Source organism: Lithobates pipiens, unplaced genomic scaffold (genome assembly GCF_037356315.1).
Source record: "Lithobates pipiens isolate NorthernLeopardFrog02 unplaced genomic scaffold, aLitPip1_a1.2 Scaffold_28, whole genome shotgun sequence".
Classification (NCBI taxonomy): domain Eukaryota; kingdom Metazoa; phylum Chordata; class Amphibia; order Anura; family Ranidae; genus Lithobates; species Lithobates pipiens.
The window spans coordinates 76694533-76711125 of NW_027507789.1; the positions used below are offsets into that span (position 1 = coordinate 76694533).

Sequence of the window (16593 nt, forward strand, 5' to 3'; positions counted from 1 at the left end):
AAGCGGCGGGAGGGGGGGTGGCACCTCTCCCGCCGCCGATAGCGGTGATCTCGCGGCAAATCCGCTGCGGAGACCACCGTTATCGTACAGCCGACCGCCGCCTGAAGAGATGGATATCTTGGTTGTGGCAGCAGCTGCTGCCGTTACCGAGATATCCCTCTTCAAAAATAGGACGTACATCGTCGTGCGACGGTCGGCAAGTGGTTAAGTTAAAACCATGTATCCATTCAAATGTTCAATTAGCTTAACAGGCCATACCTCACACACCCAGGTAGACTTGCATAAGATTAACACATCAAAGGGTCTTCAGCTGTCCCTTTGATATGTTAAAATGCAGTTGGCTTGGACAAGTCACTCAGTCAACTGAAATCTGGCCTGGTCAATCTTGTACTGTATGTGTCCATAACACCATATATAAAATACATGGACATACACATACACATACACACACACACACACACACACACACACATATATATGTATATATATGTATGTATATGTGTATTACAAACACCAGCTGGTTCCCATAAGGGTTCTGATGTCAGTATTGGGTCTCCTTACATCTACCCTCCCAGCAGTGCAGTGGGCAGGGCTACATTTTCGTCCCCTACAGACCTTCGTCCTAGGGGTGTGGGACCACAGTCAGGAGGCTCTAGACACCCTAGTACATATTCCACACCAAGTAAAGAGATCCCTCTGGTGGTGGAGGAAAGTGACGAACCTGTCGCAAGGGTGTCTGTGGCTCATCCCGGTTTCTCGGGTAGTTACCACAGATGCAAGTGGAAAAGGCTGGGGGGCGCATTTGGGTTCCCTTCTAGCCCAGGGCACTTGGGAGGACGGCGAGTTGGCTCGATCATCCAACTGGAAAGAATTAAGGGCAGTGGGACTAGCCCTCAGATTCTTCAAAAAAGAGCTCCAGGGTCACCACATTCAGGTGCGGTCGGACAACTCCTCCGCAGTGGCCTATTTAAACAAGCAGGGTGGCACGAGAAGCGGAGCCCTGTTGTCTTTAGCGACAGAGATCCTGAGCTGGGCCGAGACCTACACCCTTTCGCTCTCAGCAGTTTTCCTGAGAGGAGAGAAAAACGTGGTAGCAGACTTTCTCAGCCGAAAGAGGCTGAGGGAGGGCGGCTGGGTTCTCAACCAGGAGGTTTTCAATCTCATAATAAAGAGATGGGGGGCCTCCAGAGGTGGAGCTTTTCGCATCCAGAAACCACACAAAAACTCCGTTTTTTTTTTTTTTTTTTTCTCCCTAAGAAGGGGAGAGGGAGCCTTAGGTGTGGACGCCTTGAACCAGAATTGGCACTTCAGAACTTGCTATGCCTTCCCACCTCCAGCATTGTTGCCAGCAGTTCTGAGAAAGTTTCAAATGGAAAACGCATCTCTGATTCTGGTGGCACCACATTGGCCCAAGAGAGCATGGTTCTCAATACTGAAGCAGTTGGCGGTAGAACCTCCCCTACTCTTGCCCCCTTGGGACGATCTCCTCTCTCAGGGGCCAGTCCTCTGCCCACGAGTCCGCCAGTGGAAGTTGGCGCGGCCTGGCTACTGAGGAGGGTTTATTAAAATCGAAAGGATTTTCAGAGAGGCTAGTTTCTACCCTCCTGGACAGTAGGAAAAAGGAAACTCGCCAGATCTATGAAAAGGTCTGGTTACGTTTCAACAAGTGGTGCGCAGAGAGCTATTTTCCAGTACGGAGCTCCTCCGCAGTTTTGGAATTTTTACAATGTGGGGCAGATAAAGGCTTATCCATTAGTACCCTTAGGGGTCAAGTGTCGGCCCTCAGTGTTTATTTGGAAGATCATTTGGCTGCCAACCCGTGGGTAGTCAGGTTCTTTAGGGCTCTGTCCAGACAGAGACCGATCCAAGGTCTGTCCTTTCCCAGATGGGATTCATCCTTAGTTTTACAAAGCTTAATTGGACCCCCCTTTGAGCCTTTAAAAGAGTGTTTTCTGAGAGAACTTACTTTGAAGACAGTGTTTCTGGTAGCAGTAACAACTGCCAGAAGGGTCAGTGAGATGGAGGCCTTATCAGTCAGGGCTCCCTTTTGCGTTATTTTTCCGGACCGGATAGTTTTAAAGACCGATCCGGCCTTTTTGCCGAAAGTGGCATCTGGCTTTCATAGAAGCCAGGAAATTGTTTTGCCCTCTTTTTGTCCCAATCCCTCCGGCGAGAAGGAACTAAAATTTAATTATTTGGATGTTAGGAGATGTATCCTACACTATTTAGAACTGACCAAGACATTCAGAAGGTCAGACTCCTTATTTGTTTTGTTTTCCGGGGCCAGAAAAGGTTGTAAGGCGTCCCGACGCACTATTGCTAGATGGCTCAGAGTAGCCATCGAGCAGGCTTATTCAGTTGCAGGGAAAGAAATCCCAGTGGGTATTAAAGCACACTCTACTAGAGCTATGGCAGCCAACCCAGGCAGAAAGAGCAGGAGGAACGCCAGAACAGATTTGCAGGGCAGCAACATGGTCCAGCTACTCCACTTTCGTAAAACACTACAGAGTGGATCTGGTGTCGGCAGGTGAGCAGGCCTTTGGGCAAAAAGGTTTTGCAAGCTGTAGTCCCACCCTAACTTGGAAGTGCTCGTTTATCCTCTCATAGTGGCTGTCCTGAAAGACCCTTAGGGAAAATTAGAGTTACGCTTACCGGTAACGTCTTTTCCAGTAGTCTTTCAGGACAGCCCTAGTTCCCACCCGAAAATTGGGGGGAGTCTTACAAAAGACCAGAGCGCAGCAAGATAATGGTATTTGATAAATATGTTATTAATGTGTTCTTGTGTCTCCCCAGCTGGCCGGAGGTAATCTCGATATAAACTGAGGTCCGGCAGGGGAAGTAAGAATTTATGGGCTGGCGTAGTGTTTCCAGAGGAAGAGGAGTCTATCTCTCATAGTGGCTGTCCTGAAAGACTACTGGAAAAGACGTAACCGGTAAGCGTAACTCTAATTTTTTTGTTGATGATGCCTTTCACAACAAGACATTTTCGAAACGGACATGGGATTTTATCCGGATCCCACATCCAAAAGTAGCAACATTTCTATTCTTTACCAAAAATTCATAAGAATGCAAAAAAAAAACAAGGGAGACCCATTCTCTCTGGGAATGGTTATATTGCTGAGAATCTTTCTAAACTTAGAGGAGCATATCAGACCATTTGTTCTAACGTTGCCTTCTCATATCCACAATAAAATCTCTTGCAAATTATTGAGGGGGTACAAGTGCTTGAGGACTTAACTCTTGCAACGATAGACGTAGAGGCCCTTTTTACTGTTCAATTCCACACTCCAAAGGACTCTCTTGTGTTTGTAGAGTGTTATCCCAAACTAGTCATCATGAGGAACCATTTAATGACTTTATTTTTTTGATATTTGGAACATATACTCAAACACAACTTTTTTTCGTTCGATGGCCAAATTTTCCTCCAGGTGCAGGCATGGCCATGGGCACTTGTGCCCCTGGCTACGCCAATCTGTACCTGGGGGAATGGGAAAAGTTAAATTTTTAGCGATAAGGGTCCCACCATGTACCTGTGCCACGTTATGTGGCACAGGTACATCGATGATATCTTCCTTGTCTGCGATGGCCCACAACAACTCTTACATGAATGTCTGTCTGACAGCCTTGAATACCAACAAATTTAACTTAAAATTGACTGTCTTCTAACACCTCTTGGGTGGCCTTATTGGATGTTGAGATCTTTAAAGATAATTTTTTTATTTTTTTTTATTCTTTATTTACGGATTGCAGGTAATACATAGATAAACTGTAAAAGACATAGATCACTCAGTTTTCCAGTTTAACAAAAACATATAGTCAATCAATACTTTGTGGGGGATCGGGCGAAACCTATTAATTTGTGACAGCAGTAGCCCCAGCCGTGGCTAAACCACCACGTTATCTTAGTCTAATGATCTGGCACCCCAGTGTCCACTTAGAAATCAGGGCAGTCCCCGGGGCGATTCCCCTCCAGGCCCAGGCCGAGGGGCCTCTGACATCGGTCACCTTCATTCTATTGGGCAGGGAGCTCAGCCGGGGCCCTCCCGAGGGTCACCAACCCCTGGCTGGGAAACCGAGCAAACAAAACGGAAAGGTCCTTGCAATCACCGTGTATTTTAATTATACTTGGGAATTAGGGGATAGGGAAAGAGGGGGGAGCAAACAGTCAGGAGAAGGGGATGGGGGTAGAAAGTGTTAAAGTTATGGGGGGTTAAGAGTGCTACAGAGCAGACAGGGGGGGAGAGTGAACCAGCGTGGAATACGAGAAGGGATAGAAAGGAGGACTCCGATGGATTCACACAGCCGGGGCTTTCCCCCTGTATACGTGCCAGAGCCTACATATATGATCTGTAAGCGTCGGAAAACCTGAACAGGCTCCAGGGCAACCATCGAGCAGTGTGTTCCTCCTCCCTGTCGCCCAACGCCGAAGTGAGCTGTTCCATACGGTAGATGTCGCAAACTCTCGCAAACCAGTGAGACACCATTGGAGCGGCCTGCTGCTTCCACACGCTAGGTATACATGCCCTGGCTGCACTCAGAAGATGTTTTAAGAGAGACTTGTGGTACCTCTTGCTCGAGAGTGGGGTCAGATTGAGGAAGATCGCCGCCGGGTTGTTCTGGAGATCGACAGCTGTGAGGTCAAAAATGATATTGAGAACCTGTCTCCAGAAATGGGTCAGTTGTGGGCATTCCCAGAAGATATGTAGTAACGTGCCAGCCTGTTCACCGCATCTCCAGCACAAAGGGCTGTGACCGGGAAACATAGCCGCCAGGACAGTGGGAGTCCTGTACCATCGGGTCAAAATCTTATAAGCTATTTCCTGGTATTTACTACATAGGGATGACTTGTGCGCAAATAGAAGCGCGCGGCTCCTCTGGTCTGGCGAGAGCCGGATACGAAGGTCCCGCTCCCATTTTTCCAAGAACACCAGATTACCCCGGGAGAGTTGGTCCAGTAGGATGCGATATGACAGGGAAAGAGACCCTCGGGTCGGTCCCTCTCCTGAGCACATCTCCTCAAACGATGTTAGGGGTCTGCGGAAGTCGCCACTGTTCGGCAAGGATTTCAAGAAGTGGGAGAGTTGGGCAAGTTTCCACTGTCCCAGGGCCGTGGTTGCTAACGCCTCGTACATAGTGGAGACCGCTGTCCACGTCCCAGGGCCAAGAAAAGAAGAGGCCCGCACCAAGTCCTGGCCAAGGTCGAGGCGGAAAGATTTTTCCGTCATGCCTGGTTTAAAGCGTGGGTGTCCAATAATAGGAGTCATGGGCGAAGGGAAACTGGGTACACCCGTCAGCGTAAAATATCTGTCTAACTCTTGTAGCGTTGGCTCAATGAGAGGGTGCGCCCGTGCTGCTCCCGACCAGCTCGGACCACTCCAGGGCAGACCCTCAAGTGGAAATGGTACGGATTCACGTTCCAGTCGAACCCACAACTTATCCCTCAGGTGTCTGCACCAGTCGACTACTCTGTTCATGTGTACCGCCGTATAGTACCATGCCGGGTCTGGGAGGCCAATCCCTCCCTTGTCTTTTGGTCTGAGCAGTAATGTTCTGCTGAGTCTTGGAGGCCTGTCCTGCCATACGTAGCGAATAAAGATGGTGCGCATGGCTTTAAAAAATGATTGGGGGATTTTTATCGGTAAGGCTTGTAAGAGGTACAAGAGTCTGGGCATTACATTCATTTTGAGCACGTTACATCTCCCAAACCAAGAGGTCGCCAATTTTGACCACCTCTCTAGATCTACGGCAAAATTTTTTAGGAGCGGCTGGAAATTCAATTGAAAAATCAGATGCGGGTCCGGGGGAACCTTGGTACCTAGATATTGTATAGCCTCGGTTGCCCAACGAAAGGGAAAATTAGAGCTTAAACTCGTCTGGGCGTTGGTAGACAGGGAGACGTTGAGTGCCTCCGATTTCTGTAAGTTAATTTTAAAATTTGACAGGGTGCCATATCGTCTTATTTCCGCTAAGAGATTCGGCAATGTAATGTGAGGCTCTGAGACATAAAACAAGAGGTCATCAGCAAAGGCTGCGACCTTGTGGTGATGCGAGGGGGTGTCCAGTCCCTTGATGTCTATGTTCTGCCTGATATGATGTAGCAAGGGTTCAAGCGATAGGACAAACAGAAGGGGGGACAACGGGCACCCCTGCCTCGTTCCATTGCCAATAGTGAAACGCGACGAGCCAAATCCATTGACCCTAACCACCGCCGTCGGTGACGAGTAAAGAGCTGTAACCCATGAAAGCATGGGGGGAGGTACACCCAGACTTCGCAGGGTGGCTAGCAAAAAAGGCCAGCTCACCCTGTCGAACGCTTTTTCTGCGTCCACAGAGAGCAGCATAATCGGCAGTTTAAGGCGTCTGGCGCGTTCTATAACATTGATTGTCCTGGTCGTGTTGTCACGGGCTTCCCTGTTGTGAACAAACCCTACCTGGTCCAGAGGTATCAGGCGTTGGAGAATGGGCGCCAACCGCTCCGCCAATATCTTAGTGAAGAGCTTGAGGTCGCAGTTTAATAAGGAGATGGGCCTGTAGTTTGCGCAGAGAAGAGGATCCTTCTCCGGTTTGGGTATGACCGAGATGCTGGCCTGTAACAGCTCTGGCGGGAAGGTCTGGCCCTCCAATAGGGCGTTAAAAGCTGACACAAACGGCGTGGATAACAGAGAGAGGAAGGCCCTATAGTAAGGGACTGTAAACCCATCTGGGCCTGGTGCCTTGCCCTTGGGTGAGTCTTTTAACGCTGCCGACAATTCCTCTGGGGAGATTGGCTGCGAGAGAAGCTCTATCTCTTCCTGTGTCAGCGACGGGAGGTTTGCCGAAGCTAGGTATTCGTCAATGGCCGCTGTGCTGGCCTGGAGGGCGTCTCCTGAGTCCCGGGGGTGCAAGTTATAAAGGGCTTCATAGAAAGATCGGAAGCACTCTATCTCCCTGGAATCATGAAGCTTAACCCCCGAAGGGGAAGCTATGGTCGGAACAAAGGACGCGTTGCGTTGGGTACGCAGAGAGTTCGCTAGGGACCTACTACACTTGTCTCCATACTCGTAGTACGTCCTGCGGACCCACATAAGTCTGGTTCTAGCCTGAAAGAGAGAGAAATCTCTGATTTGTTCTCTAAGATCCCTCACCTCCACCTCCAACGCAGCAGTCGGCTGGGATTTGTGTCGTTGTTCACACGCATGTAGCTTGGCAATAAGTTTGGAGAGAGCCTCAGTTTTGGCCACTTTAAGTCTATGACCATGTTTAATAAGAATGCCCCTAATGTAGCATTTATGAGCTGCCCATAACATGAGGGGGTTGGAAACAGAATCACGGTTATGTTCAAAGTAACTTTCTATTTCCCTAAGTAGGTCTGCATGGGTCTCAGGGTCTTTCAGGAGAGACTCGTTCAGTCTCCACCAGGACTGACCACGGGACTCCTGTTGCAGCTTCAGCATCAAAGAGATCGGAGCATGGTCGGACAGGGCTATGTGGCCTATCTGAGCGTCTGTGACCGCCGGGATAGCATTGTGGGCGTCTAGGAACATATCTATGCGTGAGTAAGAACCATGAGCGGAGGAAAAGAACGTATAGTCTCTATCCTGCGGATGGAGCGTACGCCACACATCAATCAGTCGGTGAGAGTGTAGCAGATCTCTTATGTGTGAACGCGTTCTCGCAGATATCGCAGAAGTGCCCGAGGAGGAGTCTCTGCGGGGGTCTAGGGTGAGGTTAAAGTCTCCTCCTACGATCAAAGTGCCCTCTGAGAATGCAGCCAGAGCATCCAAGCATGCTTCCAAGGCCGGCAGCTGGTCCACATTCGGCATGTACAGATTGGCCAGAGTAAAGGTTTGCGAATGGAGAGTTCCCTTAACGAAGAGATATCTCCCCTCACTATCAGCTTGGACAGCCAACAGGCGCCACGGCAGGTTTTTAGCAAGAACAACACACACTCCTCTCGATTTTGGAGGTAGGTGACGTGCTGTGATATGTGATAAGCCAGGGGGAAGTGCTTACTATAAAGCCGGGGTATTTGGTCTGTCCTGAAATGGGTCTCCTGGAGGAAAGCTATTTGGGGCTTCATCCGCCACAATTCTGTGAGACAGCTGGACCTTTTTTCAGGTATATTCAGCCCTTTCACATTCCAGGAAACCAGCTTCAGGGCCATGACAGCAGCGGTACCTGGCCGGAGGTCCCCACCAGAGTCAGTAGTAGAAATAGAGTTCAAACACCGAGGAAGAAAAGGAGAAAGAGGAAAAGCAGTAGTTAGTAGGGAGGGAGAAGGTAGAGGGGGGGAGGATAGATCGGCGAGTTGCTAATGCTCCTATCGGAGAGAACCTGCCGGTTAGGGCAGAAGGGCCTAGTGGGGGAAGAGGTAAGGCACTGCAGAGGGAGGAACTCGTCGGTGCAGTACCCCTCCAGCAGCCCATGGTCCATGCAGCCACAGTCGGTCCTGCACGGAGCTTCTTTGGCATCGGAACTACGACATCAAACACATCATAGAACATCACTGCAGCTAGTATCAGGCAGTCAACAACAGTAGAACAGTGCATAATTAGACCAACATATTTAACCTTGCAACACAGAGTATAGGTAACTTTATACTACCCAGGCACCCACCCCCCCCCCCCCCCCAAAAAAAAGGGGGGGGGAGGAGAAGGGGAGGGAGCAGGAACACCGTCCAGGGGCATCCGGGGGGTACCCCCAGGCAGTCCAAAAACAAAAAGAGCTCCGAGACTAGGGCACTTGTAGATAAACAGTGTCTAGAATGGTAAACAGTACCGCCAGTATCCCAGGGCCTCGTCCAGGAAGCGCCGCGTCCATCCCTGGTCTTGCAATGTCTTTCCTCTCCCCTTGTGGGGTCGCTGGGGGCAATGACCCGTTGCAAGGTATATAACACAAAGCTGGATGCTCCAGCCACCTATATTGATAGAGAATAAGAAAACAATAAAGAAAAAAAGGGTATAACACAGGAACAGCGGAAAATTACTGTGTTCTTTCAGGGTTCATGATCTTGAGGGGCCTGTGATCTCTGACGTTGGGATCGACGGTGGCATCTCACTCTCTGCGGCCTGTTTGAGGGGCTGCTCGTCGGGGCTACGGCTCCCTGGGGAACAACTGGAGCCAACCAGTCGGGGACTTGAACCGAGGGTAGGTCCAAAGCCTCCAGGAAGGACGGGACCTCTGAAGGGTGTCGTAGCGCAAGAGGCCTCCCATTTCTGCGCACTATGAGGTGGAACGGATGACCCCACTTATACGGTATCCTCCGTTCAGTCAGGTGTTCCAGGAGGGGTCGCAGACAGCGTCTCATCTGGAGGGTCTTGCGGGAAATATCCGGCAGAAGGTTGACTTGGGCCCCGTCAAAATCAATGCTGCCTTTGCGCCACGCCGCTTGCAGGACATCCTCCCTAACCGAGTAATTGTGGAGACAGCATAAAACGTCACGTGGCCGGTTCTCTGTGGGGTTCCTGGGACCCAGGGTCCTGTGGACTCTATCAATGGCTATTGCTGTGTCAGCAGCGCGGTCCAGACAGGCGTTTAAATATAGCTGTAACTGTGGCTTTGAGGTCTGCTTGGCCCGTGGCTTCGGGCAAGTCTCTGATCCTGATGTTGCGTCTGCGGTTGCGATTCTCAAGGTCATCTACTAGGAGTTGCAACTGTGCGACTCTGTCAGCAAGGGTATCATGAGCGACTTTCAGGTCAGTAACATTAGTGGTCAGGGAGGTTACATCCGAAACCAGGGTGGTCACCCGCTCGTTCGTAGCCGACACGTCACGTTTGACCCCTGCGATTTCATGTCGCAAGGTCATTTCAATCCTGGCTGCCATACAACTAAAATCATCTTCAGTGGGAAGGTTTTGCAGTAAAGTCAGAATGGCCTTGTCCCCCAATAATGCCTGTGTAGTAGGCAGCGGAATGGCCCCCTGTGTGGCTGAGGCGTGAGCAGCCTGGTCGTGCGGTCCGGGGGTGAGGCATCCACTGTGAGAGGGTCTCTGGGACAGCTGGGAGTTATGGGGGAACCAGGGCGGCAGGCTGCTGTGGTCCGGGCTGTCCAGCGAGGCCATGGATAGTGAGCAGGGGAGACATGGGGACAAGTCACTCGGCGGGGAGAACGGAGGCAGGTCGTGTCCCTGCATAGCAATCCGCTCACCTTCTCTCTTCGCCGCATGTCCTGGAGCGCCGGAGGCCGCGGGCGCCATCTTGGATGGATCCGGCGTGGAGGCTGCAGCGGGACTAAGTACTTGTCCATCGTAGCAGCGGTGGATTCCACTCGGCTGGCAGAGTTCCGCCGATGTGCTGGGATGTCACGGACCGGGAGCTCCGGGAGAAAGCGTCCTCACTCCTGCATGCCTAGGCCATGCCCCTTTAAAGATAATTTGACTATGCTTTCATGTAAGCCATTTAGAAAATCCACCACAGGAAACACGATTCTTGACTCAAGCTTCCACCCAAGATCGATTGTTGAATCCATACCTTATGGCCAATATTTGCATATTAAACACAACTGTTAAGAACACTCAGATTTTAAGAGAGGCTAATAATCTTAGGCGCCGCCTACTTGAAAGGGGCTATAGTCACAAAAGCCTCAAAAAGACATTTAACCGTGCTGATGCAGTTAGCAGACACGATCTTCTCCTCCCAAAAAAGAAAAAATCTCCCAATGAATGTCCAAGAATTATCACTACTTATACTGAAGATCATATCCATCTGAGACAGATCTGCCCAAAATATTGGCACCTCTTAACCTCAGATCCCATAGTGGGATGGTTTGTAACCCCACCTCTTTATGTGATCTGCTGGTGAGTAATGAATATCAAGGCTCTAAATGGTGATCCTTGCATAACCATCGGTACATTTCCCCGCTGCTCCTGCACCTACTGCCCGTACACGGATTCCAGAAAACACATAATTTTACATTATGGAAGGCCTTTTATTCCTAAACACTTCTCCAACTACCAGACGCAGTTTGTGGTTTATCTCCTGCTATGCAGTTGTAAATGTTTCTATATTGAGAAAACTATACAAAAGCTATGGCAGAAGATCTAGAGACACATTCATGCCATGCAGACAAAAACCCAGACCTCCCTTTGGGAGGGCTTGTTTTGCAAACTTATGGTGGGTTTTGCCCCAAAGTGTCGGTTTTGGTACTCGGGTACACCCCAGCTCGCGAGTAGGGAACTTGAATAAGCTCCTCCTACAACGTGAGTTAAGGTGGATATCGGGCCTAAATGCCACTGTCCTCAACGAGGCCTTTAACCTAAAGCCCTTTTTACCAGGGTTTTCATCTGGGGGTTTTGACAAAGATCTTTGATGTATTATTGACTTCTTATGTTTCATTTTTTTTTTTATCAATGTGGAGGATCACAAGTCCCAACAACTAGATCTAAAAGGTTGGACACACTAATATAAATACATTATATATATATATATATATATATATATATATATATATATATATATATATATATATATATATATATATATATATATATATATATATATATATATAATAACAGTGTGTCCAACCTTTTAGATCTAGTTGTTGGGACTTGTGATCCTCAATTATTGGACAAAACTCATCTTGTCATGCCTTATGTTTAACACAATCTCCTCCCTCTTTTTTTTCCCCTTTCTTTTCCCTCTGTTTTGCTTTTTTCCATTTTGAAAGCTGTACAAGAGAGACGGCAACCTCCGGTCTCATTATCTCAGAATTTTATCGGAACTACATTACTTTGTGTAGCGGATGACATTTGGGATCAAATGTCACACGCATTGTAAATTTAGTTTTTGCCTCAAGACCCTACAGTACTGAGGGTTAATTGTGTAGGTAAGCCTTAACACCAGTCTGGCCAGGCCATGTCTGAAGTTCTGTCTGGTCATGTGAACGGTGAGGTGCACATGACAGGCTAGGACCAGACCTGGTTGGATGTTTGGGTATGGCCCTCTTGGAGCCAATCAGCGGGAGTGTCGGGCCCGCTGAGGAGTCTGGGAGGGGGTACTTAAACAGGTTTGGGTCATGTGTTCGAGGTTCCGGAGTTCGTGAGACCTGTGTGGTCTGTTCCAGTACCGGGGTAGCCCCGTAAGGGGTCCCCGTCATGGGGTGTCTGACATCCTGCAGCATGTTCCTGTCAGTGGCCCCTGATAGACCTGTCTGGTCTGGGGTAGGGATCTGTTCTCTAGTCTCGAACCTGCTGGTCCAAGGCGCTGTAACTGAGGGAGGATTCAAAGTGTCCGGGTGTACTCTCGACTTGGAGGGACACCACAGCTCGTGGAAGTGACAGGGGGAAGACTCTTCGGAGGAGGGCCGGCAAGTGGCATCCTGAGAAGTGCCTGGTTACTGAGTTGGGAAGGACATTGATGAGTTCACACTTTTCTAGTACCACAAAGCGGGAAATGTTCCAGGTACGGTTGGAAAAAGGTTCCTGTTCATCTTCTTCAGTTGTTCAAGTTTTGAGTCAACGTGCTGACTGCCATAATCTCTGGCTAGAGGTCTGTTCAGCCTTGAAGTACCCAGCTGCGAGTGGCTACTCTCTGGGTGGAAGTAGAGACTTGTAAAACCTGCAGTTCAAGGTACCTGAGTTCTTTTTACCCGTGCCCTCTGTTCCCTAAGAGACTGTTTTGTGAAAGTTCTACTGCAAAATAAAACTTTTTGAAAGGACTTTATCTTAACTCTGGGAACCCCTAGATGGGAAAGAGCAGGCCGGAAGAAGGTAACCGGTAAGCCCATTTAGTCAAGGCCGCCCTGCAACGGGTTATGGCCGCTACATTTATACAAGGTCTTTGAAATTGGATACATATGTTGTGGTGTTATTTCTGTCAGTCCCCCTTTGTGGCTCATCAAAGCTCGCCGGCACACAGGAGCCCTGGGGTTTTTCTTTTATCCCAGGGCTATTCCTGTGTAAGGGTTGCAATGTATTGCATGACCGCTGGGAGGTGTCCTAAAATATTGGCTTTCGCAGTCCTTCCATCTCTGCAACCTGTTTTGGCTGTATGTACTGCGCAGGCACTTGAACGTCCTCCTTGCGCGCATGTGCAGTCTGGCTATGATCATCATGCCCACACTTATGCCGGCCATACACAATGCGAATTTCGAACGAAAATCCAAAGCGAAAGTAAAATCTCCCGATTTTCGTATCGTTAGTGTGGTATGCGCGACATGCGATTTTCGTACGCAGTTCGAACCGGAAGGAAAACATATAGAAAACAACGAACGAATGTTCGAACGCACTTTAAATGATCATAAAATACAGGAAAAAAAATGGGCCACAGCAAAGTCTGATGAGTTGCCAACAAGTCTGCAAGAAAAGTGAAATAAACATAACTGCCTGTGCATGCATAATGGTACTTATTCTTTGACATGAAAGGAAAAAAAATATAAGGAAAGCAGGCAATAATGACCTATTGCATTTGCTATACACCATATATGCTATAAATAAATTGCTTCATCCAGGAGGTGCTGACATGTCTGCGAGCAAAGTGGAATAATCTCCAAAGACATTTCAAATCATGTATACGAATAATCAAGTGTGGGGAATAGAGGTGACATCATGCACATAATGATTAAAATAAAGACACTCCACACCAAATTCAAACAAGCACAGATTTATTGTGCCAAACCCAAAACAGGAATGGTTTCATGCGTGTACCCGTATGTATGAACATGTATAAGTATTTTCTTGAAAATATAAACTTTTTCTACAAAATCACTATGTAATTTGTACAGTAGTAGTGCAATTATGAAAAAGTGAACATTATCACAGTAGGGATGCAATGTGCTGGTGGACAACTACAGCTGCAAGCATCTAAAGTGTCCATATGTACAATAGGTATACAATATACAAAACTGTACAGGTGGACCAAAACATAGCAGCTGTCCAATCGCATTCTTGTAAAGACATTATTATAATGAAGATACGAGCACTCTGTACACATAAACAACAACCAGCAAACACTGTCCATATACACAATATGTATTCATTGTGCTAAACCATGGGTGTTCACCCTGTGGCCCTCCAGCTGCTGCAAAACTACAAGTCCCATCATGCCTCTGGAAGTTCTGTGTGTAACTGTCAGTAGCTTGCAATGCCTCATGGGACTTGTAGTTCTGCAACAGCTGGAGGGCCAAAGGGTGAACACCCATGTGCTAAAGTGTAAATATAGCCAAAACATTGCCTACAACTGCTGTGCAATGTTGGAATGTTTACATGTGTACCATAAGGATCCATTGACCAAGGTTGTTTTTAAATCTGTTCCAGAGAAGTGTCCATTTGCTACACTGTACACATGGGCAACATGATTGCAGCTGTTAAATTAGAAGTGCAGTTGGACAAGGGCCTAAAATGTCTGGTTTGCACTAGACTACGGTACAGATGGACAAGAAAACAATAGGTCTTCAAACCCGTTCCAGAGAAGTGTCCATTTGTACAATCGGTAGAGCTAGCTGAGTGCTAGACTGTAAACATGGACAAGAACACTATAGGCGTTATTTATGATAGGCAAATCCACTTTGCACAAGTGCACTTGGAAGTGCAGTTAGTTGTTCTAGATCTGAAATGAGGGGAAGCTCTGCTTATTTTAACAACCAATCATATGCAAGGTAAAATGCTGTTTTTTTATTGTCCTTGCATGTCCCCCTCAGATCTACAGCAACTGCTCTTCCAAGCGCACTTGTGCAAAGTAGATTTTCCTTTAGTAAATAATCCCCTATAGGTATATAAAACAAAAGTTGCATGTGCAAAAAAAAAACAGGGTAAACGTCTGAACCCATTCAAAATGTAGATAATTGCTCAAGGATCTCTGAAATTCTGCGTGGAAAAGAATTCAGGGTAGTGCGAACATTCTCAATGTCAGCATGTAATGACTTTAAATCTGCAATAATTCGGTTCGCTGATGTACTACTGTCAAAAGTTGAGCTGCTTGAAGTAGACGATCGAACAGCTATAAAAAAAAAAAAAAAAACTTAAATATACAGTACGATTACAGTTGTGTCTGTTGCCATGTCAGTCTGTGCACTTGTCTGCTCCACATCCTCATGTGCCATTTCCACCTCTCCATGTTTCTTTTTTCGGCTTCCTATTAAATGAGATAGAGATTATATATATATATATATATATCTCTATCTATCTAATATACATACATACCTACATACATACATACACTTTTAGGTGCAAGTCAAGCATTGCAATACCATTGTTACATTTTCAAACATAAAGTCAAGCAACCTACTACAATTCCCAAGCAAAATGAGTGAAAGCAGACGCGCACATAAAGATTGCATATACAGAACATAACACTCAGAAAATATGTAATAAGCATACAAGAACATAATAAATACATGCACACCAAAAATAAAGTACTTACTTTTGTCGATTATTTTGTTGATCTTCCTAAGCTGACTTTCTTCTCTTAATTTCAGGTCAGACCATCGCTTTCTTAACTGGTCTTTTGTGCGTTCACTGCCATGGCGTTTGTGTAAAACATGTTGCCCCTTCTCTAATATTGCATCTTTGCGTATGTTCATGTTGCTGTATACATGCTCACGACAATCATAATCCTTCTGCAGAATATTCACCATGTCCACCATCTCCTCGAAAGTCATGTTGCTGGCTTTCGTCCTTCTTCTGGTGACTGCACTTACTGGCCGACTTCCCTCCACAATCTCCTCTCTTTGCACTATCTGGGGCCCTGCATCTGGAGAATCTGCCATGATGTCTGCAACTGTGCACTGTATTAAAGAAGAGGTGTGGCTTGTACAAGATACATCGCATGTGATAATACGAACGTCCGCGGTTTCGTGACGTCACGTATGAAAGAATATTCGAGTAATATTCGTTTGATAGACGATAATACAAACGGAGATACCTGAGGTAAGTTTGATCTGGGGACTATACTTTGATTATTTAATGTGCCCGTGGATGTGTGTGTGATTGATGTAAATACCTTTTGATTGTGTTATTGTATTGTATTATTGCTACACTTTAATTATTGGAGCTATCATGTTAGGCCTGGATGTTCTAAATGGCCATTTGTCCAATTCTAGACATGTATTATAAAACTTTAAACATGTAATATATATATTTAATTCATGTTTTTTATTTTTTTTTATTTAAAGGACAATGGCTTTTAAATTTACATCACCCGATTTTCCTACCCCAATTTATTGACAAATACCGAGAATTATCCTGCCTATGGGATGTGAGATCCAGAGATTATTCTAATCGCTATAAGCGTGATGAAGCTATAAAAGAACTCAAAGAGTTATGCAAAGCAGTTTGAACCAACTGAAGACTATGTAAAGAACAAAATTGCGAACTTGCGCACTGTGTTTAAGAAGGAGTATAAAAAAATACAAGCCTCCAAAAAATCTGGTGCAGGAGCTGAGGACGTATATGTGCCACGTTTGTGGTACTTCAAAGACCTCATGTTCCTAGCCGATTCGGATAATCCCAGAGAGTCCCATTGTACTCTGGAAGCAAGTGGCCCATCAGACTCAGGTGCATTATCTGAAACGGAAGATATATCCCAAACACAGACACAGGTAAATATATGCTGTATCATATGTTATATTCTTTATTTAAACAACTGGCAATAAGGTAGTGAAGAAGTTGTGCACTACTG

At 46.9% G+C, this 16593-nt stretch overlaps 2 protein-coding genes across 2 annotated transcripts in view; one reads left to right on the top strand and one right to left on the bottom strand.

Annotated features, from left to right (window-relative positions):
- Positions 1-16593, top strand: part of CISD3 (CDGSH iron sulfur domain 3) — a 186476-nt gene that overhangs the window by 28792 nt on the left and 141091 nt on the right. The window lies entirely within an intron of this gene.
- Positions 1-16593, bottom strand: part of LOC143934951 (uncharacterized) — a 41053-nt gene that overhangs the window by 22383 nt on the left and 2077 nt on the right. Inside the window, exon 3 of the mRNA XM_077458497.1 lies at positions 15337-15693. Within this exon, the coding sequence (XP_077314623.1) occupies positions 15337-15693 (357 nt within the window). The remainder of the gene's footprint in view (positions 1-15336; positions 15694-16593) is intronic.